Genomic DNA, 24,953 nt, shown 5'->3' on the forward strand with positions numbered 1-24,953 from the left:
AAGTGGTCATGCGAGGCAGCAATCTCCGGTGTTTACCTATGCTGCCATCTTGGTTTTCCCTCTCCATTGATTTTTACAGAGACTGGAAGGGAGGGGGAGAGAAAGAGAGAGAGACACATACAATCGACTGGTTGCCTCTCACACTTGCCCTGACCAGGGTCGGGGATGTAGCCTGCAGTGGAGGTTCATGCCGTCAATCAGAATCGAATCTGTGACCCTTTTGTCCAGAGGTCGCCAACCGGTGGTCCTTGGGCTCCTGGTGGTCCGTGAGTTCCGAAAGGTTGGCGGCCCCTGCTTTAATTTGAGTGCCAACACTCTAACCATTGAGCAAACCGGCCAAAGCTACTATGATACTTTCTTAGAGGCCAGCAATATTCTTCTGTTCTTGTCCTTGATAGAGCAATGGATAGAGCATTGGCCTGTGGACTGAAGGGTCCTTTTTGGCTTGACTTGGCTTTTTTCTCCCCAGGTTTCTGCACGTGATGCCAAGGCACAGAATGATTTGGGAAGTAGCCGTGCTGCTCAGCTTGGTCCTGGGAACTGGGGCCACTCCCGAGGACGATCCCGAGGATGGAGGCAAGCACTGGGTGGTCATCGTCGCAGGCTCCAATGGCTGGTATAACTATAGGCACCAGGTAGGAAAATGGCTCATCTCTTTCTTCATGGCACGGGCATTCTGTAAACAGCCCTGGACGTGGTTAAGAGAGCAGACCTTTAAAAAAGCCATTTACACTCATTTCAGGCTGCCAAAGGGACGTGTTAGCGAGGCTGGCGAGAAATGGGAACCCTTATGTTCCTGGGGGGTTGTAAAATGGGACAGCTGTTTTGGAAAGCAGTTTTCATTTCCTCAAAAAGGCGCCTGTGGCGTCACCTCAGTCTAACCGAGGTTTTTAACCTTGGAGCTGTTGGCACGTGGGGCCAGGTTATTCTTTGGGCGTCTGTCCTGTAGGACGTTTAGCAGCATCCTGGGCCTCTACCCACTGGAAACCAGGAACATCACCCACCCCAGTCTTTACCAAGTGTCCCTAGTTGAGACCCACTGGTCATCACCTGCCTGATATAGAAAAGGAAACGGAGGCTGAAAGAGGAAGTGACTTCCTGAGACCACACAGGAGGTGAGGTTCAGATAGGACTCTTTGCCCTCCAGGCCTCTGCCTGCTGCTCTCCATACCCTCCTCCCCATCTTTCCTGGCATTTCCAACACATCAGCCTGGCAGGAGTTAGAGCGAAAAGATGGTGCGGCCACTTTGGGAAACAGTCTGGCAGTTCCTTAAAAGATTAAACAGAGAGTTACCATATGACCCAGCGATTCCACTGCTAGGCACGCACCCAAGAGAAAGGAACACATATGTTCTCACAAAAACCTGTACTTGAATGGTCGTAGCAGTATTATTCATCATAGCCAGAAAGTAGAAACAATCCAAGTGTCCATCCGCTGATGAACGGATAAACAATGTGGTCTGTCCACACAAGGGGATGTTACTGGTCATGAAAAGGAATACAGTACCGATACCTCCACACGGATGGCCTTAAGAACACGCTAAATAAAAGAAGCCAGTTGCACAGGACCATGTATTGTAAGGTCCCATTTACATCAAATGTCCAGAATAGGGAAATCTACAGAGACAGAATATCGTTTAGTGGTTGCCAAGGTCTGGAGGGAGGTGATAATGGGAATGGCTGCCGATGGGTATGGGAGCTCCCTTTGGGATGATGAAAATATTCTAGAATTAGATAGTGGTTATGGTTGCATGACTTTGTGAATATACGAGAAACCACAGGGTTGTATATTTTAAAGGCCTCACTTTTATGATATGTGAATTATATCTCAATAAAGTTGTAATTTTGCCCTACCTGGTTTGGCTCAATGGATAGAGCATTGGCCTGTGGACTGAAGGGTCCTGGGTTTGATTCCAGTCAAGGCCACATGCCTGGGTTTCAGGCTCAATCCCCAGTAGGGGACGTGCAGAAGGCAGCCAATCAATGGTTCTCTCTCATCATTGATGCTTCTCTCTCTCCCTCTCCCTTCCTCTCTGAAATCAATAAAAATAAGTAACTAAGTAAGTAAGTAAATAAATCCTTTTTTGTAATTAAAAAGCCATTTCATTTTGTAATTCTCAGAAGCTGGAAGCATAGACCAGGGGTGGGCAAACTTTTTGACTCGAGGGCCACAATGGGTTCTTAAACTGGACCAGGGGGCCGGAACAAAAGCATGGATGGAGTGTTTGTGTGAACTAATATAAATTCAAAGTAAACATCATTACATAAAAGGGCACGGTCTTTTTTTGTTTAATTTTATTCATTTCAAACGGCCTGGATCCGGCCCGCGGGCCGTAGTTTGCCCACGGCTGGCACAGACCCTCACAGTATGTGCTGAACTGTCCTAGAGCCTTTTACTCAGTGAGCTCATTTAGTGCCTGCCGTGGGTTATATGCTGTCGTTCCGGTTCTTATTCCCTCTTTGCGAGGGAGTGGGCGGAGGCAGGGAAAAGGCCAGCACTTGACCCAGTGTGGTGGTCAGAGGGCAAGTGCAGAGCCTGGATTCAAACCCAGGCCCATAAGCTCTGGAGCAGCACTGTCGGCAGGACAGCCACATGTGTTGTTGTGAATTTTCTAGTAGCTACAGTTTTAAAAAGTAAAAAAAATAGGTGAAATTAACCTCTTATTTAACTCAATATATCCAAACTATTATTTTACTTGTAATCGACATAAAAAATTGATAACAAGATGCCTTACATTTTTTATTTGGTGCTAAGTCATTGGAATCTAGTGTGCCTTTATACTCACGGTGCGTGCGGTTCAGACGGGCGCGTTTGAAGTGCTCATCGCTGTGCGTGGTCAGTGGCTGCTGTATGGGCCAGCGCAGGCCTCTCCCCGTCTGTGTTCCTGATGGCTGGGCAGTGTCTCCGCACCTGGGTGTCAGTTTTCTTATCTGTTGGGTAGGGGGTTGTTCAGATAAGCTCTTGCAGCTCTAAAATTGATGATTATTGAGTGACGTTTGTATGCTAGCTGAATAGGACATTTGTTATAGCAAAATGACCCTTTTTCCTTTTAATACTTAACAACGGGCCTGACCCATTTCCAGAGGAGCAACCCGAGTCCGCAGTGCTCGGCTCCCAGGCTCCTCCTCCTTCTCCTCCTCTCCCCTCCCCCTCCCCACGAGGTAGAAAGATGAGGTACTCAGTACGGGTCACCGATAGTGAACAGGCTGATTCATCAGCCACCCTGGTTTTTATACAACCAACTTAAAAAAATATTTGTTAAACATTATTAAGTGTAGGTATCCCATGAACCTTGCAACCAGAAAACCTTTTTTTTCTTCTTAGATGTTGCTAGTTTCCCTGGGTAAAATACTTAACATTGAAATAAAGGGAAGCAAGGCAGATTAAGTGGCCGCAGACTGAAATATTTGTTCCTGAAGGAGGGAGGACGACAGTGCGGAGGCCACAGAGGCCGAGCAGAGAGGAAACACATGTGCTGAGTCATTGCTGACCTCAGCCCCTGTCCCTGCTGGCCTGATACCGTCCTCAGCCAGCTGCCAACATTTGCTTTCTTGACTCTGGAGGCTAATCATTAAAAGCATTTGAGCCCGGCCGGCACGGCTCAGTGGTTGAGCATCGACCTATGAACCAGAAGGTCGGGGCACTTGCCCGGGTTGTGAGCTCGATCCTCAGTGTGGGGTGTGCAGGAGGCAGCTGATCAGTTATTCTCTCTTGTCATTGATGTTTCTCTCTCCCCATTTCTCTCCCTTCCTCTTTGTATTTAAAAAAAAAAAAGCATATGAAAGAACTTTCCCTGTAGAACCTACATAGACTTTTAAACACATTTTTATAAAGGCTAACATTTTCCTTGGATTAAGACAGCACTCATTATCACAAATTTCTTAATTGTAAACCAGGCACAATTAAGTCATCGCTAAGTGCTTTTCTGTGCTCTGTCTTGACGGAATTGGGTTTCCATTTTTGGCTGGGATTCATGAGTGACATTCTGAGTGTGGGGAGGGGAAGGCCGGGGGTTGTCGATGCCCGCAGTGGCGGGGGCGTAAGCCAGCCTCCGGTGAGTGCAGGTGAGAGGGAGAGGTCCTGAAGTGCAGGCAGCCCATGGTGACAGCTGTACAGTCAGTCTGTCCTCCGACAGGCTTGTGAAGGGAAAAGACTAGGGCCTGGGAGCAGTGGGGCTGGAGGTGGGTTTCTTTCAGGACTGAGGTTTGAGCCTGTGGAGAAGGAAGATCTAAGGCCTGGGAATGGCAGCGGGGGTGGTGGTTGATGTAGGTTGAAGGTAAAGTTCATTGTTATCAGGAGTTGGGAGGAGAGCCAGGAGAAAGAGGGTTGGTGGGGGGGTGGAGGTCCTTGCAGGGCAGTGGGCTCTGAAGGAGAAAGCTGTTTGGTGGTGTGTTGGCAGGAGGAGAAGCCCTGAGATTGCTCCCCCTCTCACTCCCCTCTGCTGGTCTGGAGTTTGTGGTTGGAGTGGAGGGAAGGCTGTGAGAGAGTGTGTCCTGAGACCCCGAGGAGGCAGGTGGGGGTGTGGGTTCCAGCTGAGGCCCAGAGGGATAGGGCAAGTCTTGAGCTTGTACCTGTGGGAGGTGGAAGATGTGACGATGGAGGGTCTGAAAGACCACCTTTCCTTTTATGTTTAAAAAATGTGCCCCCTTATCACCTTTTAAAAACAGCTTAACTGAGGCATACGTTTCCTAGTACAAGTCGTAATTCCCCTATGATCATTGTACAGCTAAGTGGTTTTTAGTAAAGTCATACAGCGGTGCAAGCCTCACCAAAGCCCAGTTTTAGGACACATCCATCATTCTAATCTAGAAAGTTCCCTGGTGCCCTTTGCAGTCAGTCCTCCCTGTTTCTTCCCAGCCCCTGGTAACCATGGATCTGCTCTGTCTATTGTTTTGCCTTCTCTGGGCACTTCTAATAAATGGAATCAGACGATATGTAGTCTTTTGTGTCTGGCTTTTCACTTAGCATAATGTTTTTGCGGTTAATCCATGTTGTTGCAGTTTTGTATTTAAAAAGTGAAGGAGGCTTTTAAAGAGGGCACGGCGGGAAGGGACCAGGGAAGAGGGCAGGGCAGGACTGAGTTAGGGGAATGAAGTTAGCACAGGAGGCTGGTCTTGTCCAGGCCTGAGCATCGTGAAAGAGTGTGGGCTTTGGACTTGCACCGACCTCAGGCATCGGTCCTGCTCTCCGCTCCCTGCCGCATTAGTTTGAGCATATTACGCAATCTCCCTTTGAACCTCTGGTTCCCTCTGGATGATGTGAGGTAGTGGTGGGCTCAGGGAGGCAACCCCACAAAGCCCACACCCGAGCCAGTGCTCAGAGCAATGTCAGGTGGGTGTACAGAGCAGTGATGTTCGGTGTACACCTGTGGGATGAGCAGACCGTGAGAACCCTTCCCAACTCCTTCTTGGCTCAGAGGTGGACCCCTTCAGTGACTGAGGCCAGAGCGTGCCACCCGTATTGGCCTTTGTTCCAAGCAGGTTGTCCATTTAGCTGACAGTTGGCCTGGAGGCAGCAGGAGCAGACAGCAGCAGGCCAGGGGCTGCAGCCAGCAGTCACGGGTGCATTAGCACGCCCATCGGAACTCCCGGCGCTAGCGCTGAAACATGCTGAGCCAAGGCGATCTCTGCTCAGTAGTCCCGAGGGTGAAGTCTTGCTCAATGCCCTCCCCTCAGAGGTTACCTCATACGGCCCTTCCGTTTTTAAGGGGAAAAACTCATACAGGACAGATATGATCAAGGGAAGTGAGTCAAGTTGCCTTCACCATTTCCACATTTTTTTGACTTGGTTTCACCCTACTTTTATTTCTTCTGCGTGCTAGTAGATACTTGACTCATACAAAGAACCCCTGTGAGCTCAAATTAGAGGTAATCAGGTGCCTCCAAGGACCCACGAGAGAATTGAGATGTGCCTTTGAGACCACTGTGTGGAGTGGACGATGGCACCAGGCATGGCAGGATTGGAACCTGGGTTTGAAGCACTGAGCCCTCTGAGCTTGTTTCCATCCGTGAAATGGGGGTGCGGGCGGGGGGGACGGGGACAGGACAGCTTCCTGTCAAGGTGGTTTGAGGAGTCCAAGCAGTGTTGGAGAGCGCTAACCGGGACATGCCGAACCTGCCCTTTCTAAAAGATACAGCCCTATAGGAACATGTTTCACATATCACATGTAAGTCATCCATTCCCGGTGCACACTCAGGATTCTTTAAGTAAATTTACCAAGTTGTGCAAACATCATTGTAAATTAGTTTTAGAACATCTCCATCTTCCCAATAAGGCCCCTCACACCTATTGGCAGTCCCTACCCCCGGCTACCACTAACCCACTTTCTGTCTCCACAGATTTGCCATTTATGAACATTGCATGTACATGGAGCTATACAACATGTGGTCTTTTGTGTCTGGCTTCTGTTAGCGTGATGTTTGTGAGGTCTCTCTGTGTTGTAGCATGTGTCAGGACTTCGTTTTCATTGCCAGAGAGTGTTAAAGCGTATGGATAGACCACATTCTGTCAGTCCATGTACCAGTTGTTGGACATTGGGGTTGTTTCCATTTCTTGCCTCTTATGACCAAGACTGCCAAGAACATTTGTGTGGATTAATGTTTTTGTTTCTTTTGGGCAGATACAGTAGAGTAGATTTGCTGGGTCATATGGCAAATTTATGTTTAACTTTTTAAGATGCCGTTAAACTGTTTTCCAAAGTGGCTGCATCATTTTATATTCCCTCAACAGTGACTGGAGGTTCTAGTTTCTCCACTTTCTCTCTAACACTTGTTTTGTCTGTCTAGCTGTGAAGTGGTATCTCATTGTGGCATATATGTACACACACACACACACACACTCTAGAGGCCCAGTGCCCGGATTCATGCACCAGTGGGCTCCCTTGGCCTGGCCTGTGGGATCGGGGCTGAAACCGGCTCTCTGACATCCCCGAGGGGTCCTGGATTGCAAGAGAGCTCAGGCCACCCCACTGGTGCAGAATCAGGGCCAGGGAGGGATGCGGGAGGTTAGCCAGCTGGGGAGAGACCATGAGAGGGCTCGATTGGCCAGACCCCAGCAGCAAGCTAACCTACTGGTCAGAGCATCTGCCCCCTGTGGTTAGTGCATGTCATAGCAAGTGGTTGTGCAGCCTTAGCATATCATTAGCATATTGCGCTTTGATTGGTTGAACGGACGACTGGATGACGGACACTTAGCATATTCAGCTTTTATTATATAGGATTTTAATTGATCTTAGGGGGGGAAGAGGAAGAGAGAGAGAGAAAAACATTGATTTGGCAGAAATATACATCGATTAGTTGCCTCCCGCACAGAGCCCTGACTAGGGATCGAACCCACAACCTAGGCATGTTCCCTCACTGGGAATCAAACCCACAACCTTCTGGTGCATGGGACAACCTCTTCAACCAACTGAGCCACACTGGCAAGGGCACAATGAAGTTTTAATTTGCATTTCCCTAGTAACTAATGATATTGGGATCTATTTGTATGCTCATTAGTCATTCATGATCTTCTTTTTTTAAATTGAATTTATTGGAGTTACATTGGTTAATAAAATTATTTTGAATATTTCACACCAATCCCTTCTGGCCTAAGGTGTTTCTGTTGGGAAATCAGTTGACAGCCTTATGGGAGGTTCCTTATAGGTAACTGTCTTCCTCATGCTGCTCTTAAGATTCTCTCTTTGTCTTTAACCTTTGCCATTTTAATGATGATGTGTCTTGGTGTGGGCCTCTCTGGATTCATCTTGTTTGAGACTCTCTGGGCTTCCTGGACTTGTGTGTCTGTTTCCTTCACCAGGTTAGAGAAATTTTTAGCCATTATTTTTTCAAACATATTCTTGATCCCTTGCTCTCTTTCTCTTCCAATACTTCTATGATACGGATTTGTTACACTTGATGTTGTCCCTTAGACTTTCCTCATTTTTAAAATTTCTTTTTTCTTTTTTTTTTTTTTTTGCTGGCTTAGGTGTTTTCTGTTATCTCGTTTTCTAAATTGCCAATTCAATCGTCTGTTTCATCTAACTAACCTGCTGTTCATTCCTTCTAGTGTATTCTTCATTTCAGATATTGTGTTCTTCGTTTCTGATTTTTTTTAAATGGTTTCTATGTCCTTCTTCATGTTTACTATCTCTTTAAGTTCTCACTGAGATCATTCATTCTCCTAAGTCCTTGAGCATCCTGATAACCATTGTTTTGAACTTTGCATCTGATACCTTGTTTGCTTCCATTTCATTTAATTCTTTTTCTGGGGATTTCTCCTGTTTTGTTTTTTTCATTTGGGTTGTGTTTCTTTGTCTCCCCATTTTGTGTGTGTTTGTGTGTGTGTGTGTGTGTGTGTGTGTGTGTGTGTGTGTGTGTGTGTTTGTCTCTGCGTATTGGGTAGATCTTCTACGACTCTCAAACTTGTTATGGTGGTTTTCTGTTCCAGGTGTCCTGTGGGGCTCAGTGGCGCAATTTTCCAGATCACCTGAGCTCCGTGCCCCAGGAATGTCTCTTTTGTGGGTTATGTGCTCTCTCCTGTTGTAGTTGAGTCTTGAATGCTGTTGGCCTATTCGTGGGTGGGGTTAACCGTCAGTCTGGCTGACTAAGGACAGACCTCGATCACGTTTTATGAGCCACTGTGTAGGGCTGCCGCCCTAGGTGGAGTTGTTTCCAGCAAGGTCTGGAGCCTGCCAGGACCTCCCTTTGGGTGTGCCACCTGTGTGGTTAATTGTGCCAACTTCTGTTGTGGTCTGAAGCCCACCACTGGTTGTGCTGGTTCTGGGTCCACTTGGGTGGGATTCCAGTGCAGGTTGGTATCAGATGCTGCCTGTAACCAGCCTTGGGCTACCTGTGTGGAGTTACCACATAATCCACTGTTTTTGGCTGCCTCTACCGGGCCTGTGTGTGTGTGTGTGTGTGTGTGTGTGTGTGTGTGTTGTATATCTTCTTAAGTGATCTTTACTCAAATCTTTTTTTTTTTAGGTTGATTACTTTATTGAGGTATAAGAGTTCTTTGCAAATTCTGACAAGTCCTGTTAGATAATGTGTTTTGCAAATATTTTCTCTTCCTGGGTTGCTTGTCTTTTCATTTTCTTAATGGTGTCTTTTGAAGTGCTAAGGTTTTTCATTTTGATGATGTCCAATTTATCAAATTTTTTTTTATAGACCAGACTTTTGGTGATATATCTGTAACATCTTTGCAGTTATAACTCAAGGTTCCAAAGATTTTCTGTTGCCTTCCAAAAGTTTTGTTTTAGCCCTTACAGTTAAGTCTATGATCCACTTTGAACTAATTCTCACAAGAGAGAAGTGAGGGCCTACGTTCATCTCCTTGCATGTAGATATCCAAATAGTCTCAGCACCATTTGTTGAAAGACTGTTCTTTCCCTGGAGTAGTTTTGAAATCAGGAAGTGAAAGTCCTCCAACTCTGTTCTTTTTCAAAATTTGTCTATTCTAGGTCTTTTGCAATTTTATATAAATTTTAGGATCATCCTTGTCAATTTCTGCAAAAACCTGCTGATCTTTTTTTTGAAGATTTACTAGTGCTAAGACTTCTGATCCATGAATATAAGATGCCTCTTTTTGTCTAGATCAGTGGTTCTCAACCTCTGGCTCTTTAAATACAGTTCCTCAGGTTGTGACCCAACCATAAAATTATTTTCATTGCTACTTCATAACTGTAACGTTGCTACTGTTATGAATCGTAATGTAAATATCTGATATGCAGGATGGTTTTAGGCGACCCCTGTGAAAGGGTCGTTCAACCGCCAAAGGGGTCATGACCCACAGGTTGAGAACCACTGGTCTAGATCTTTAATTTCCCTCAGCAATATCTTGTAATTTGCAGTGTGTGAGCACTGATTTTGTTAGATTTACTCTTTAAGTTTTTGTTTTTTAATGAGCCTGTGTTCAGGCAAGAGTAATAAATAATAGGTGAGTTGGTGGGTGTGTCTACTCACTTCCACCATCATTGTAAGGGTGAATTAAATCTAACATAATACTGATTTTCTTTTAAAGGCTCTTGTTACCTGTGGATGCAGTGGTGGTGGTTTGTATGTCCGTGTGTGTGTGTGTAGTCCACATGTATGTTAACTGCCTGATGAATAAGAGCTTGGATAATGGAGGCGGAGTGAGATTTTTAAAAATTGAATGCAAAAATACAAATGTCTATGTTCTAAAATAATTTAAAGACCTGGCCAACAGGGAGCGACTCCCAGCATGCCTTCCTGGAGAAAGAATGTGCTGCTCGTTAGAACCCCCAACCTGGCCTCCCCCTGGGCAAAATCTAAGGCTTGCTGAAATCTTGTCTCCCAGGCAGATGCGTGCCATGCCTACCAGATCGTCCACCGCAACGGGATTCCCGACGAGCAGATCGTGGTGATGATGTACGATGACATCGCCAACTCTGAAGAGTAAGTACGCAGCGCTCTCGCGGGTGGCGTCCTTACACCAGTGGCCTCCCATTGGGATGAAACAGACTCGCAGGTGGAATGTCACAGGGCTGCTTCACGTAGAGCTTTGCACATAGCTTGGGGCACCCTGGCAGTGGCAGGGACATGGGCAGTGGGTGCCGAAGGGGGTTTGGGGCTGGCCCTTTCGAAGTGTTGAAAGCACAATACGTTCCTCCTCTGCCTGGAGACCTGGTCACTGGGTCCTGAGGTGCTTGTCCCTGACCTCCAAGCAGGCAGACAGCATGGAGGGGACCCTCCGCAACCTGTACGCAGAGGGCTCATTTGCAGGGTGGATCCCACCACCTTTACATGCCTGTTTTACTGTTACTCATTTAATTTACGTTTACAAATAGTTATGTCGCGCCTGCTTATCTAACTTCTGGAGGAGAGGAGGAACAGCAAGTCGGCACGAAACCTAGGCAGTGCGAATCTCCTCTGCTCCTGGTCACCCGCTGTGGCCCCCATGAAGGCCACTGCCCTGTCCCGAGATCACAGGGCAGCTCAGATTCCACGCTGAGCTTTAACGCCTAAACTCTCTTGTTAACATCCTTGTCTGCCAGGCAGATGTGTGCCATGCTTACCAGACGTGTCCCGTCTTTTCCTACAAGTTGCTTTGCTCTGAGAGATCTCTGTGAGATGTGGCCCCGAGATGCTGTGTGGTTTCCAGCGGGAGGGAACCCAGGCACACCTAGGCTTTGGTCCCTGTCCTGAGTGTCAGAACTCGGACTTCACTGCTCCTGCCAAGAGCTTGACTTGCGGGATGACCGGGATCCCCAAGCTGCTAAAATCACTGCACTTGATGACTGTCAGGCGATGAGCAGTGTCTTAGACAGACAGACCGTTACTGTCTTTCTGTGTAACGGGTGTAGTTTTGAAGAGAGAGATTTCAGAGACATGTCAGAGTTTGTGTCCTTTGATTTTCAGAAACCCCACTCCAGGAGTTGTGATCAACAGGCCCAACGGCTCGGACGTGTACAAGGGGGTCCTGAAGGACTACACTGGGGAGGTGAGGCCGGCAGCATGTGGCCCTGGTGCCGGATGCGTTTATTCTCATTTTTGTGATGATTTTCCTGTTTTGTGTATTTCTGGCATCAGAACCTCACTAAACTGATTTCTGATTGGTGGTTCATATTTGTATTAGGATTTGTGCTTGAGTAATTTTTGAGAGCTTTGATGGAAAGTAGAAGGAAAAAAGGAAAGAAAACAGTAAGAAATAAGTTGTAGTCTACCAATCTTTAGTTTCCAGTCTTTATATGTATTTACTAGAGGCCCAGTGCACAAAAATTTGTGCACTTGGGGGGGGATCCCCTCAGCCCAGCCTGTGACCTCTCGCAGTCTGGGACCTCTCGGGGGTTGACCACCTGCTGACTTAGGCCTGCTCCCCGGGGGATTGGGCCTAAGATGGCAATCAGACATCCCTCTGGCAGCCCGGCAGCCCTCAGGGGATGTCCACTTGCCAGTGGAGAGCAGACCTAAGCTGCAGTCAGACAGCCTTACCACTGCTGAGGAGGCAGGAGAGGCTCCCATCAGCCTGGCTTGTGGCTGAGCAGAGCTCCCCCATGTGGGAGCGCACTGACCACCAGAGGGCAGCTCCTGCATTGAGCGTCTGCTTCCTGGTGGTCAGTGTGTGACATAGTGACCAGTCACTCCCAGTCTTTCTGCTGTTAGGGTCAGTTTGCATATTACCCTTTTACTACATAGGATAGAGGCCTGGTGCACGGGTGGGGGCTGGCTGGTTTGCCATGAAGGGTGTCCCAGATCAGGGTGGGAGTCCCGCTGGGGTGCCTGGCCAGCCTGGGTGAGGGGCTGATGGCTGTTTTCAGGCTGGCCATACCCCCCCCTTTAGGGTGGGGGTCCCCACTGGGGTGCCTGGCCAGTCTGGGTGAGGGGCTGAGGGCCGTTTTCAGGTTGGCTGGGACTGAAGCTCCCAGCCTCGCCTTTTTTTTTCTTTTTTTTCCAGGGATTTATTTACCTTCTATAATTGAAACATTGTTGCTGTCACTGGCGCTCCCAGCTCAGGCCGCAGCCTGCTGAAAGCAGGTTTCTGGGGTTTGTTTAGTTTCTATAATTGAAACGTTGTTGCTTTCGGGGTCAGAGCCGGGCGGCCGCTGGCAGGGAACCTTGCCTTCCTCCATCACTGGAGCAAGCAAGCCTCCTGCTCGCTTCAGGTGCGTGGCTGCCGGCCACCATCCTTGTTGGCAGTTAACACATTGCGTACCGCATAGAAATCTCTAAGACATACGCCAGGGACTGCACGTTTTTGGGCAAACTGCATGTTATTTAAATTATCATAATGCACTTTAGGTGTTGTTTTTCAATAATTATTTTTATTTACAAAAACAATTAAACAATTAAAGTTCCTAGTACTTTTTTAACGTATGGTACTGCGTAAAACATTTTCCTCTATGAAGAGGTACCAAACAAAATTTACATAAGTATCTAGATTCGCTCCTTTTTCCATGGGCGTGAAAAACAAGAACACTCGTGAGCGGTCCTTAACAGATGGTGCATGAAACACGAGAAAACTCCTGAGTGATACGAAATGTGTTAATTTGCATATTGCCGTGATTAGCCAATGGGAAGTGTAGTGGAGGTACAGTTAATTACCCTTTTTGTCTTTTATTAGATAGGATTGATTTTTAGAGAGGAAGAGAGAGACAGAGAGAGAGTGTGAGAAACATCGGTGAGAGACATACATGGATCATCTGCCTCCTGCACTCCTCACACTGGGGATCCAGCCCCCAACTCAGGCATGTGGCCTGACCAGGAATAAAACAGTGACCTCCTGGTTCATAGGTTGACGCTCAACCACTGAGCCACTCTGGCCGGGCTTCATCATCTCCTTTTCTTACTATGAGAGGGATCTTTCAGGAACTGATATTCCTGGTGATAAATGTTTCTCTGAAGTTTAGCAGTCCTTTCAGTTTCAGTGTTCTCTCTTAAATTCAAGTACAGTTAAATTGAATGTACATGTAATATGGATGATCCCTTCTTCTTTTTTTTTTTTTTTGTTTGTTTGTTTTTTTTTGTTTTTTATTTATTTTTTTAATTAATTTATTTATTTATTTTTATTGCTTAAAGTATTACAAAGGGTATTACATATGTATCCATTTTATCCCCCCGCCCTAGACAGTCCCCTAGCCTCCCCTATCACCCAGTGTCTTATGTCCATTGGTTATGCTTATATGCATGCATACAAGTCCTTTAGTTGAGATGATCCCTTCTTTATGAAATTGTTTCTACATAATTTTACAGGGTGGGACCAAAGTTGGCTTACAGGTTTACAGTTTGTATGGGAAAGAATACAAAAATTAACAAAGAATAAACTTTCAGGTACTCACAACTGTAAACCTACTTTGGCCCCACCCCGTGTAGGGAATGTCTGGAATCGAAGTGCTGGGATTTTTGTCGCCCTGGTGCTTTCCTGTGCTGCTTTGTTTTTAACGAGCGAGTATCAGTTTAGAAAATCTCCTTTAGGGACATCCCGTGTCCTCGGGATTTGGCCTTTTAGGCGACAAGCTGGGCAAGGTGGGCCCAGTGCAGACGTTCCTGCTGCCTCTCTGCCTTCTCCCGGGTGGTATGCTCTTCCTCTCCCTCCTACCCTACTGCCCGGCACCTTCGGGTCTCTCCGCACGGCCTTTCTAACGGCCGAGAAGGAACGCAGGCGTGCTCAGTGCATCAGCCAAAGACGAGATGTTCTTTGAGGAGAGGCCATGCGCATGCCCCGGAGACATCAACCTTATTTGGGTCTTCCTTGGTTCCAAAGCGTTTGCTCTTAAACCTCGGGCCTTGGAGATGTGTGGGCTGGTGGCCCGGGTCTGCACAGACTCAGCAAACCTCTGATTTGGAATGACACGCCTGACTTCAACTCCCTCTTCCTTGTAGGATGTCACACCGAAAAATTTCCTTGCTGTGCTGCGAGGCGATGAAGAAGCAGTGAAGGGCATAGGGTCCGGGAAGGTCTTGAAGAGGTAATGCCGCTCGCCTTACGCCATCACACTTTTCTGAATGACCTGGCAGCCCAGAATCGAGTTGGTCTTGGCTCCCGACTTGGGAAACGGCAGAGCGGGGTGCGCTGTCCTGAGTTAAGACCGGTCGTGCCGGTTGGATGGCTCCTTTGGCAGCCCCTCGCTGCACCACATTAACCCTGTGACCCAGGGTCCCCCATCACGGATCCTAGTGCTGTACATTCCACGGCCAGTGGCACATCCCGAGACTGGTGTGAAGCCCCGCAGCTGTCAGGTCACAGGGCCACACCTGCCGCCACCCTGTGCTCTGATCACAGGGCAGCGCAGCGGGGGGAGCACACTCATGAGTCCGGAGCTAACCTTTGCGGTGGGAAAGCTCATACCAGTGCTTGCCCCGACGCCTGTGGGTGAGAGATGTGTCCTCTTTAGCTTCTCTTTCTGTAGCATTTTTACATGATGTCAGGGCCTTTAAAAGCATGCCTTCAGAGTCCCAGGTACTTGGCAAACAGCACTGTTTCTCTCACTCTAGGGAGGCCTGGGCACAGTAAGCTCACGTGCGTTAGAGCAGAGATGGACAGTTGTGTGGGATGCACCAGATTGGTTCCAAGGTAGCTAGCACATTTCTGCAGCCTCGAAGCAGCGCCCCGAGTGGAATCCCTGGCGAGGGGGGGCAGGTGGGGTCCCTGCCTGTGCAGGCCCGGGGCCCGGAGGGAGCAGGAGCTGCAGGACACGTTTGGATGTGTGTCCTGGCTCCCTTACTCATTTGGGGCACATCTGGTTAGAGCATGTGACTGCTTGGGATGAGGCCCAATTGCCAAAGGACCCTGCTCTGCAAATCACACCTGGTCTGTCTGATGATCTGCCCAGCACGGGTCTCCTCCTGACTCAGTCCCAGGCCCTAGGATATGCCTTGTGCTCAGAATAACACAGCTGGTCAGAGGGCGGCAGGCCTTGTGTTCCTTTTTGTACCAGGGTGGGGGACTGTAGTCCACTAACTTCTTAGTTTTGGGTTTTGGGGGGGGGGGGGGTGGATGGGTAAGGGCGACTTTTCAGAGAAATAGAATAGGAAACAGTGGACCCTGACTCTCCTTCTCTCGTGGCAGCGGCCCCCAGGATCACGTGTTTGTTTACTTCACTGATCACGGAGCTACTGGACTACTGGCCTTTCCTAACGACGATGTGAGTTTTCCTCAACACACGAGGGTGGGGAGCAGAACTCGGTGGTGCCGTTAACCCTCGATGTGGGTTCCTGGCGTCCCACCAGGGTGGTGAGTGGGGCACACATTTAGCAGCTTGAAATCTCCCCGGGGCACCCCCTCCGGCCACTTTTCCCGAAATTCTCCACATATCACTGCCTCAGGGGCTGTCTCAGCACCTGGGAGCCTTGCACTACACACAGTAATAGACCCCTGTCCCTGAACGCTGTGGGCAGAGCGAGGAGTGCGGAAGCATGTTCTGCCCTTTTTAAATCTGTGAATAAACCCTTGGGTGACTGACGTCTGGATGCTGCTCACGAGGACCGTGTCTGGGGATCGGTAAATAGAATTCCAAAGCGCATTAGGACTTCACTGTGGGTTACCTGGGGGTCCTGATCTGAATGCCAGTGTTCTTACCTTTTAGCTTCATGTGAAGGACCTGAATGAGACCATCAAGTACATGTACAAACACAGGAAGTACCAAAAGGTAAGGTTGGCTTTGGGGTGGCCGTGGGGGGCGGTATGAGGAAGGCAGCGGGCGCAGCGCCCACCTCCGGGATGTGCCTCTGACTCTGGGCGGCGGTGTTTTCTGGAAAGGGGGCCCTTTCGGTCAGTTTCCCAGGATGGACCTTTTCTGCTCCTAGGGCTTTAGCTAGTAGATCAGAATCGCTGGCCTCTTGTTGCAACAAAGAGTGTGAGTCCCATCCCGGAGTTTGACTCAGGTCTGGGGAGAGGCCTGAGAATTTGCCTTCGAGTTGGCGCTGAGCTGCTGGGCCTGGGACTTTGAGGAGCACTGTTCCTAGGACTGTCAGCAACGTGGGGCAGTTGGGAGGAACGTGTCACCATGTTATTTTCACCTTGGCCCTCGCTCGCCCGTAGCATCCTTAATAGAAGCTGCACAGCTCAGGCCCGGACGTGGTCGCACGTGGGAAGACAGCCGGCCGCCCCAGCTCCCCGTGCTGGACGGTGAAAGTGTCCTTTGCATCGTCTGAGGCTCCATTTTCCCGCATTCTTTCAGCTAATAGATCGTTTATTCTTTTAGTGACGAATAAACCCGAGTCTTTCTGGTCTGTGTGGCAGCAGCTTCTGCAGCCTCTGGCAGCAGAGATGTCTCCCAAAGCAAAAGCGAAAGACTCTTAGGGTGGGTCAGAGCGGGCAGAGCCGAAGCAGCTTTGGGAGCGTCTGCCTGGCCGAGGGCTGAGCCCACCTGTCTCGTTCACCTCGCAGATGGTGTTCTACATTGAAGCCTGCGAGTCTGGGTCCATGATGAGACACCTGCCCACCGACATCAATGGTAGGTGGTGGGAGCCCTGGCCTCTGGGCCAGGCCGGGTGAGCCCGTGGCTCGCGGGTGCAGTTGGTCAGTCTCTGATTCTGCCACTGTGAAGAACCAAGACGTCTACATAAGCGGGGGCCTAGGGCAGCCGTCGACGTGGGGAGATAGGTGTGGGCAGCGCTGGGCTCCCTCTAGTCCTCGGGGATTAGTGGCCAGAGAGGAAGGAATCAGCACGTGAGTGTCACGGTGCTCGTCCAGGGTTTGTGAAGCTCCGTGGATCCACCATCGCCGTCTTGGGACTGGCCCGGTCCTCTGAGGCGTGGTGCTTCCTGGCTCTGGTCCTGGCCAGGTGACTACCCTCTTGACCCTCAGGTATTCCGCCTGTAAAATGGGTGTAACGATAACGCCTGTTTATTTATCATTTTAAGTGATAACATTTCTCAGGCACAGTTCTGAGCCTGAAATGGTCGCTATTGCAGAGGTGGAGCCAGCCTGTTCCGCCCGTAAATGTTAACTCTCTCCAGAAACTAAGTGCGGTGCGTGTTCTTCCTGTTGCCGGAGCTGTTGAAATCTTGCAGGTTATTCCAGAACAGCTCCATGTCCTAAAAGCCCGCGTGCCTGGTTACTGCTGTCCCAAGTGCCCATCAGCTGGCTTCTCCTTCCACGTGTCATTTGAGTCGCGTAATCGTAACTGAGCGAACAGCGCCCTCCCTGTGCTGAGGATGGCACTTTGCACCAGAGGAGGAAAGACGCAGCTTCACGTGGAATCCACAGCAGAGAATAAAACGTGACTGAAAGGTGTCTTTAATCCCTCGCAGTTTATGCAACGACTGCCGCCAATCCCGACGAGTCATCCTACGCCTGTTACTACGATGAGCAGAGGTCCACGTACCTGGGGGACTGGTACAGCGTCAACTGGATGGAGGACTCGGACGTGGTGAGCCCTGCAGGGGCAGGCTGTCCAGCTGAGGCTTAGCCTTCAGGCTGGGATGGTCGAGGGACTTACTGTTCACATTTTTGCAGGAGGACTTGACCAAGGAGACGCTCCACAAGCAATACCAGCTGGTAAAGACCCACACCAACACCAGCCACGTCATGCAGTATGGGAACAAGGTGAGTCTTGTCGGTCCCCTTCCCCGGCCGCGGACGTTAAGTCTTGGTGAAGGAGTGGGGCCTGGGGGAGAGGTGGCTGGGGTAGGGGTGGCCTCGCCTCTCATGGGCACTCCATCCTGGGAACCTGATTAGGCTTTGGAATCGGACCTTGCTAGGGTCAAACTGGCAAAGTCGTGAGACTCAGGGGCAAGCTACCTAACCTGGGTCTCCATTTCCTCCATGGTCAGAGCCCTCGCGTGTGGGGTAATTGGGGGCATTCAAGAAGGTCATGCGCGAGAAACACTAAACACGGGCCAGGCACACGGGGAGGTCCCTGCGTCGGCAGCTGCTCCAGCGTCCCTGGCAGGGCCCCCAGAACCCACGCCGCGGATGGCCCGGGTCCTGCCTCGCTCTGCAGGTTGCAGGCGTTACCTTGACCCTTTGGCTGTAAGTTAGAGACGTTCCCCTTCCAACTCTGTCTAGAGCAGGGGTCCTCAAACTACGGCCCGCGGGCCACATGCAAATACAAATATTGTATTTGTTCCCGTTTGTTTTTTTACTTCAAAATAAGATATGTGCAGTGTGCATAGAAATTTGTTCATAGTTTTTTTTTAAACTATAGTCCGGCCCTCCAACGGTCTGAGGGACAGTGAACTGGCCCCCTGTTTAAAAAGTTTGAGGACCCCTGGTCTAGAGGGTCTTAGGTCGTGAAATAGGTTCACCAGGGCTGTCTGGACAAGGTCGCAGCCAGTTTTTAGGCTGCGATGGTGGCCCTTCAGTGGTACCGAAACTATGCGGCGTGAACTGTGGGCCTCTAGGACCAGCGTAAGGCTGGCCCATCTGCTCTTCCCATTCCAACCAGTTTCTCTCTCCCTCTCCCCCCCGCAGTCCATCTCTACCATGAAACTGATGCAGTTCCAGGGTGTGAAACACAAAGCCAGCACTCCCCTCTCCCTGCCTCCCGTCCCACACCTGGACCTCACTCCGAGCCCTGAGGTGCCCCTCATGATCATGAAGAGGAAGCTGATGTTCACCAACGACCTGCAGGAGTCCAGGCGTCTTGTCGAGCAGATCCACAGGCACCTGGAGGTGAGTCCTGGGACGGGGGCCGCTCCCGGCCTCGCGCTGGGTCTCTGCCTCCCGAGTGCTGCTGGGAGCCGGGGACCCAGCTCCGGGGCCACCCCTCCTCCTGCACGTGAGAGTGGGTGGGAAAGGACCCTGGCCGTGGTTTCTGTGTAGATAGAAGGCCCTGAGCAGGGCAGAGGTGGTCTTCATTCTTCATTGGTGGCTGACCCTGACCTCCGGTGCAGGGAGCAAAGGAGCAGGGCCTTTGCTGTGTCCTGCCCAGAGCCCACGGCAGATGGGCCAGTATGTTTTCCCTTTCATGCCTGGTTGCTTAGACATTTTCATTTTGATGCTTGGTGAGTTATTAATCATATTTATATATTTTAAATCCAATCTACTCAAATGTCTACTGCCTTAGGAAACCCTAATCAGAGCCTAAAATCCTTAAGATGCTTGGGCTGTCCTTTATGGTCACGGAGTTTGTTGTCAGTAGCTCGTCCGCTTGCTCGGAGCTGGCAGAATTACCTGGCAAATCACCGCTGTGCGGCGAGCACCCCAGGCGGGCACCCACTGGGGTGCTGGGCGGGGCTGGCGGTCCCGGCAGCAGAGCCAGCTCCATGTTCACGCTGTCCCCTGTGTTCACGCTGTCCCCTGTGTTCACGCTGTCCCCTGTGTTCACGCTGACCCCTGTGTTCACGCTGACCCCTGTGTTCACGCTGTCCCCTGTGTTCACGCTGTCCCCTGTGTTCACGCTGTCCCCTGTGTTCACGCTGACCCCTGTGTTCACGCTGTCCCCTGTGTTCACGCTGTCCCCTGTGTTCACGCTGTCCCCTGTGTTCACGCTGTCCCCTGTGTTCACACTGACCCCTGTGTTCACGCTGTCCCCTGTGTTCACGCTGACCCCTGTGTTCACGCTGTCCCCTGTGTTCACGCTGACCCCTGTGTTCACGCTGTCCCCTGTGTTCACACTGACCCCTGTGTTCACGCTGTCCCCTGTGTTCACGCTGTCCCCTGTGATCACGCTGTCCCCTGTGTTCACGCTGTCCCCTGTGTTCACGCTGACCCCTCATCGGCAAGCACAGGGATTGACGTGCTGGGCGGAGCGTGGCCTGAGTTTTCCAGGGAAGAGAAACATCTGTGATGTGTTTTAAATTCATATACAGGGTGGGGCTACAGTTGGCTTACGGTTTGCACAAAACACAGTTATTCTTGTGTTGTTATTTAGTAACTATTGTGTAATTTCCCATAGGAACAACATAAACTTACTTTTCCTCACCCTGTATCTGATAATCCCTACGGTTGGTCTCTCGCACTGTTGCGCTGTAATAACCAGGACAGAATGCACTTTGTCCATCCCACAGTGTGATCAGCATTGTCATACTTCTTTAGCTTTAGGCCGATTTACACTCTTAAAATTATTTACCCCAGAGAGCTAATATTTATGTGGGTTATATCAGTATTTCCTGCATTAGAAATGAACACTGAGATTTAAAAAGTATTAAATCATTTAGAAATGAAAATAATTTTTGTTGTTAATCCTTACCCGAGGGTATTTTTCAATTGATTTTTAGAGAGAGTGGAAGGGAGGGATAGAAGGTGGGGAAAGCGAGAGAGAGGGAAAGAGAGTGTGTGAGAGAGACACATCCATTGGTTGCCTCCCACCCTGCCCTGACCAGAACCAGGGACTCAAGCTTGCAATCCAGGTACATGTCTCTGATTGGGAGTCAGCCCTTGACCCTTTGGACATCAGTCTGTTTGCGAGTTGGGCCTTTCCCTTCTTTCCGCGGAGTGGGCCCCGTGCCTGCTCCTAAGCTATTTAGATGCCAATGTGTCCGTGGTGCCGGGAGACCCCTAAAAGGCACGGGATTCTCAAGGTCTCCGGCTGTCACAGGCGCCACATCTTCCGCCGCCTGCAGGGTGCACCTGTTGGCGTCTGTTTTAACATACGGGGGTGGGGGCTGTGGGAAGAGAAGCTCCTGACCCACCCAGGGTCCCGAGAGAGGTCTCGGGAAGTGAAGTACAACACGTTTCAAAAAGATGCGTTTCCTCACAGAGCAGGCATATCATGGAGAAGTCGGTGCGAAAGATCGTCTCCTTGCTCACGAGGTCCGATGATGAGGTGGAGAGGCTCCTGTCCGAGAGGGCCCCTCTCACGGCGCACAGCTGCTACCAGGCCGCCGTGTCCCACTTCCGCACGCACTGCTTCAACTGGCACTCCCCCACGGTAAGCCGGGGCGGGCGGGGCTGCCGCGGCTACGCCCGGGCTCCCCTGGGCCAGCGGGGCCTTGCCCTGCATCCTAACCCCAAAGCTACAGCACTGTCTAAGGAACCTTGTCACAGGGTCCACCCAGGCTGAGAACAATGGGCTCATTCAGAGGCCTTCAGCAGGGGTGAGAGGAAGAGTGTCGTCAGACTCGCTGACCATAAGTGCTGGCCCCGTGGGTAGGAGTTCCCCAGCCGTAGATGTCTCAACTCCCCTTCTCTTCATACCTCTGTCCCTGCCACACCCACCCCTCACCCCTGCCCTCACACCAGCCACACAGGTTTTTCTCCCTTTTGGATCTGCTCTGGCTGCTCCCCAAGAAATACTGTCGAAGCCAGGCCCTGGCCATGGAGGCGGAGGGGTGCCGAGGGTGGAAGGTCCCAGCAAGCCTCCTCTCTGATCAGGACCACGTGGTGCTTGATCCTTCCGGGGAAGGGTCAGCAACCTGGCCCACAGGTCAAGGCCTGCCCACAGCCCGTGGGTCCCTTCCTCTCCCCTGTTTTTTTTTTTTTTTTTTTTTAAATATATTTTATTGATTTTTTACAGAGAGGAAGGGAGAGAGATAGAGAGTTAGAAACATCGATGAGAGAGAAACATCGATCAGCCGCCTCCTGCACATCTCCTACTGGAGATGTGCCCGCAACCCAGGTACATGCCCTTGACCGGAATCGAACCCGGGACCCTTCAGTCCGCAGGCCGACGCTCTATCCACTGAGCCAAACCGGTTTTGGCTCCCCTGTTTTTATAAACAAAGTTTTATTGGGACTCAGCCGCATTTGGTGGTCACATCACACTGCAGGAGAGCTGAGTGGCCATTCAGCCCGCAGACCACAATACCTGCTCTTCTGGCCCTTCACAGAGAGCGCCTGCCCCTCCTGCTGGAGCTGTGTCCTTCAGTATGGTAGTCACTAGCCGCTTGTGGCGACTTGAATTTAGATTTAAAATAGGTAAGATGAAGTAACATGTGAAGCCCAGTTCCTTAGCCGCACCAGCCACACATTCCCTGTGTCCAGTAGCCACACGTGAGCAGCGGCTCCGCACGGACCCTGCAGCACATTTCCATCGTGGCCGAAGGCTCCGTCGGGCTGTGATGCGCACACCGTGGTCACGTGGGCTTCCAAGGAGGGGTCCTGGCCACACGGGAGGTAGCTCTCCAGTATTAGGAAGCTTTTGTTTTTTTTCAGTTATTTAACACAGTTCTCTCCTTATTCATTTAACAATTTAAAACTTCCCATTTATCAGATGAATATTCTTTGCAATGCTTTTTGCCTCTGGAATTACACACAGCGAACCTCCTTTTCCTCGTGAGAGTTTTCCGATTCCCCTGAAGTTTTCTTCAAGATGAGCATCCCCGGGTATTCGGGTCTTAGCCTGTTAGAGTCCGGCTTGGCATTCACTTACCATCCGTCTCCCTCATCCGCGTGTCCCTCCCAGAACGAGGTTCCAAGAAGCAGAAGCTGGTGGCCGGGGGAGGTGCTGGGTGCCAGAGGGAGCAGGGCCCGAGGGCTCTCCCCCAGGAGTCCTCACCTGGGCTGCGTGTTCTCGGGGGCCTGCCCACCCACACAGCTGCCTGGAGGGATGGTTCATAAATCTTACCAGTTTATCAAAAGGTGGGGAGGGGGTCCATGACCCCAAAGAGGTCAAGAATCACTATTCAAGATGTTTCACCTCTGTCACCATGAAAGTGAAGAGCTGATTGCGTGGTGCAGTGACGTCTGATTGTGTCTGGTCTGTTTCCCTCCAGTACGAGTACGCTCTGAGACATCTGTACGTGCTGGTCAACCTCTGTGAGAAACCCTACCCGATCGACAGGTGAGCCAGCGCAGGGCACTTACAGGTCATTGTCGCTCAGAGCAGAGGGAGCGGCGCCGCTCTCCCTCCTGCCAGTGGGCAGCGGGCTTCTGCCTCTGCCTGTAGCCACGCGAGACCCGCGGAAGCAGCAGAAATAGCTGCCTTCTCCCTGGCCGTCGTGAGGCGGGCCCGCCACCAGTGACTGCCTGCTGCGTGCTGGGCTACGTTGGTCTCTGCGTCTCCAGAGTTGACCTGCTTCACCAGCTTCTTCCTGTTTCTTGCAGAATAAAATGGTCCATGGACAAGGTGTGCCTTGGCTACTACTGAAACGCTGCCGTCTCGCTGCTTTTCCAAGCGTGAACACCGACCCTGGGGGTGCGCTGGCCGGAGGTGGATGGAGCGAGGGGAGGCCGGGCCTTTCGGAGGGCCTGCTCGCCTTTCCCCCGCCCGTCTCCTGCAGCCCGTGGGAGGCTCTGAAACCTCAGGTTTGGCCGGTTGAAGGGCCTGTTGGCTTCCCAAGAGGCTCTTTGCCTGTTTGTGTGAAGAGGCAAGGAGTTCGCTTGGGCTGCTGTAGCCACCGAGAGACTCTCTGGGCTGAGGAGCTGGAAGCTGGAGCCTCGAGTCTTCAGGATGGAAAACTACTTTTAGAAAATAATACAAGTTTTGATTGCTTTTTATGTTTTATTCCTCAATAATGGACAATAAAGGTTGTAACTGAAGCTGAGTGTTAATTTGGGGCCCGTGACTCTGCAGTCAGGCCCTGGCCTCCCCTCCCTGCCTCCCTCCCGGCCGCCCTGCGCCCGCCCCTCTGCCGGCCTGCACCGGCCGCCCTGCATCCACCCCTCTGCCGCCTGCACCGGGCAGCCTCCTGTGCCTCCGCCCCTCTGCCGCCTGCACCAGGCAGCCTCCTGTGCCTCCGCGCTGCTCTTCCTCTTGCCTCAGTGCCTTGCCCTCCACCTCACAGAGCCTCACCGTGTATCTGAAAGTGCCGCCTCTCCCCCCCGAACCTTCTTCATCTTCCTCCTCTCCCCACCCAGCGAGTCCTCTCTCCTGTCTGCACCTTCTTTGCATCTCTCAGCAGGTGTCAGGGTCGGCCCTACACCAGTTGGGGGGCCGGGGGGGCGGGGGGGGGGCGGGGGGCGTGCCCTAGGGTTATCGCAGCTCCGCCAGGGCCACAGCGGCCTGACTTTGTGTCCCTTGGCCGGTGCCCGCGCAGGGTGTGCTCACAGTGGGTTCGTTAAAGACCTGTAAGAGGAGCAGGAACTGCAGCCACACAGCGGGGCTTTATGCAGCAACGGGAAGGAAAGGGGCCGGTGACATGCCGGACGTTAGGCCAAGTGAGAGGAGCCCGTCTGCGCGATCCCATTGATGCCTATAGAGACAGAGCGAGTGGTGCCGAGGCCGGGAAGAGAGGAAACGGGGACATGGCGCCTGCTAGTGGGCATGAGGTTCCTTCTGAGGGGATGGAAATGCTCTAAAATTCATTGTGGTGGCGATGGTACAGCTCAAATAGACGGAAAGCCATCGAACTGTGCACGCTAAGTGGAAATTATGTGGTTAATTATACTTCAATGAAGCTGTTTTTAAAAATAAGCCATGTAGTGGATGGCTGTTTAGATAGCCAGCCGGAGAGAAGCGTAGAGGAAAGGTGGCACCTGCTAAGCTGTCACTTACGACCACTGGTGTTCGTGCTGTGGAACCGTTTCGGCAGCGACGCTTTTGAAGTTTGCAGTTAGGAAGGGAAGGTGGGGGACTGGCAGGCAGGGTTATGTCTTGACAACTCAAGGGGGATACTTTATTTCTAACGGCTGTTTTTTGTTTTTGTTTTTATCACCACAAACATCCTTCCTCAGTAAGGCTCTCATAGGC

General features: G+C 50.9%; 1 protein-coding gene across 2 annotated transcripts in view; it reads left to right on the forward strand.

Moving 5' to 3' along the window:
* LGMN (legumain) overlaps positions 1–23,803 on the forward strand; it is a 254,837-nt gene extending 231,034 nt beyond the window's left edge. For both annotated transcript variants that reach the window (XM_059687610.1, XM_059687601.1), the window contains 13 exons: positions 470–635; positions 10,298–10,395; positions 11,359–11,440; positions 14,320–14,405; positions 15,506–15,581; positions 16,023–16,085; positions 16,826–16,892; positions 17,692–17,810; positions 17,897–17,986; positions 18,854–19,054; positions 21,084–21,254; positions 23,038–23,105; positions 23,369–23,803. In XM_059687610.1, coding sequence (XP_059543593.1) covers positions 483–635; positions 10,298–10,395; positions 11,359–11,440; positions 14,320–14,405; positions 15,506–15,581; positions 16,023–16,085; positions 16,826–16,892; positions 17,692–17,810; positions 17,897–17,986; positions 18,854–19,054; positions 21,084–21,254; positions 23,038–23,105; positions 23,369–23,411 — 1,317 coding nt within the window. In that variant the 5' untranslated portion in view covers positions 470–482 and the 3' untranslated portion in view covers positions 23,412–23,803. The remainder of the gene's footprint in view (positions 1–469; positions 636–10,297; positions 10,396–11,358; positions 11,441–14,319; positions 14,406–15,505; positions 15,582–16,022; positions 16,086–16,825; positions 16,893–17,691; positions 17,811–17,896; positions 17,987–18,853; positions 19,055–21,083; positions 21,255–23,037; positions 23,106–23,368) is intronic.
* The last annotated feature ends 1,150 nt before the right edge of the window (positions 23,804–24,953 follow it).

This window comes from Myotis daubentonii, chromosome 1 (assembly GCF_963259705.1).
Source record: "Myotis daubentonii chromosome 1, mMyoDau2.1, whole genome shotgun sequence".
NCBI lineage: Eukaryota > Metazoa > Chordata > Mammalia > Chiroptera > Vespertilionidae > Myotis > Myotis daubentonii.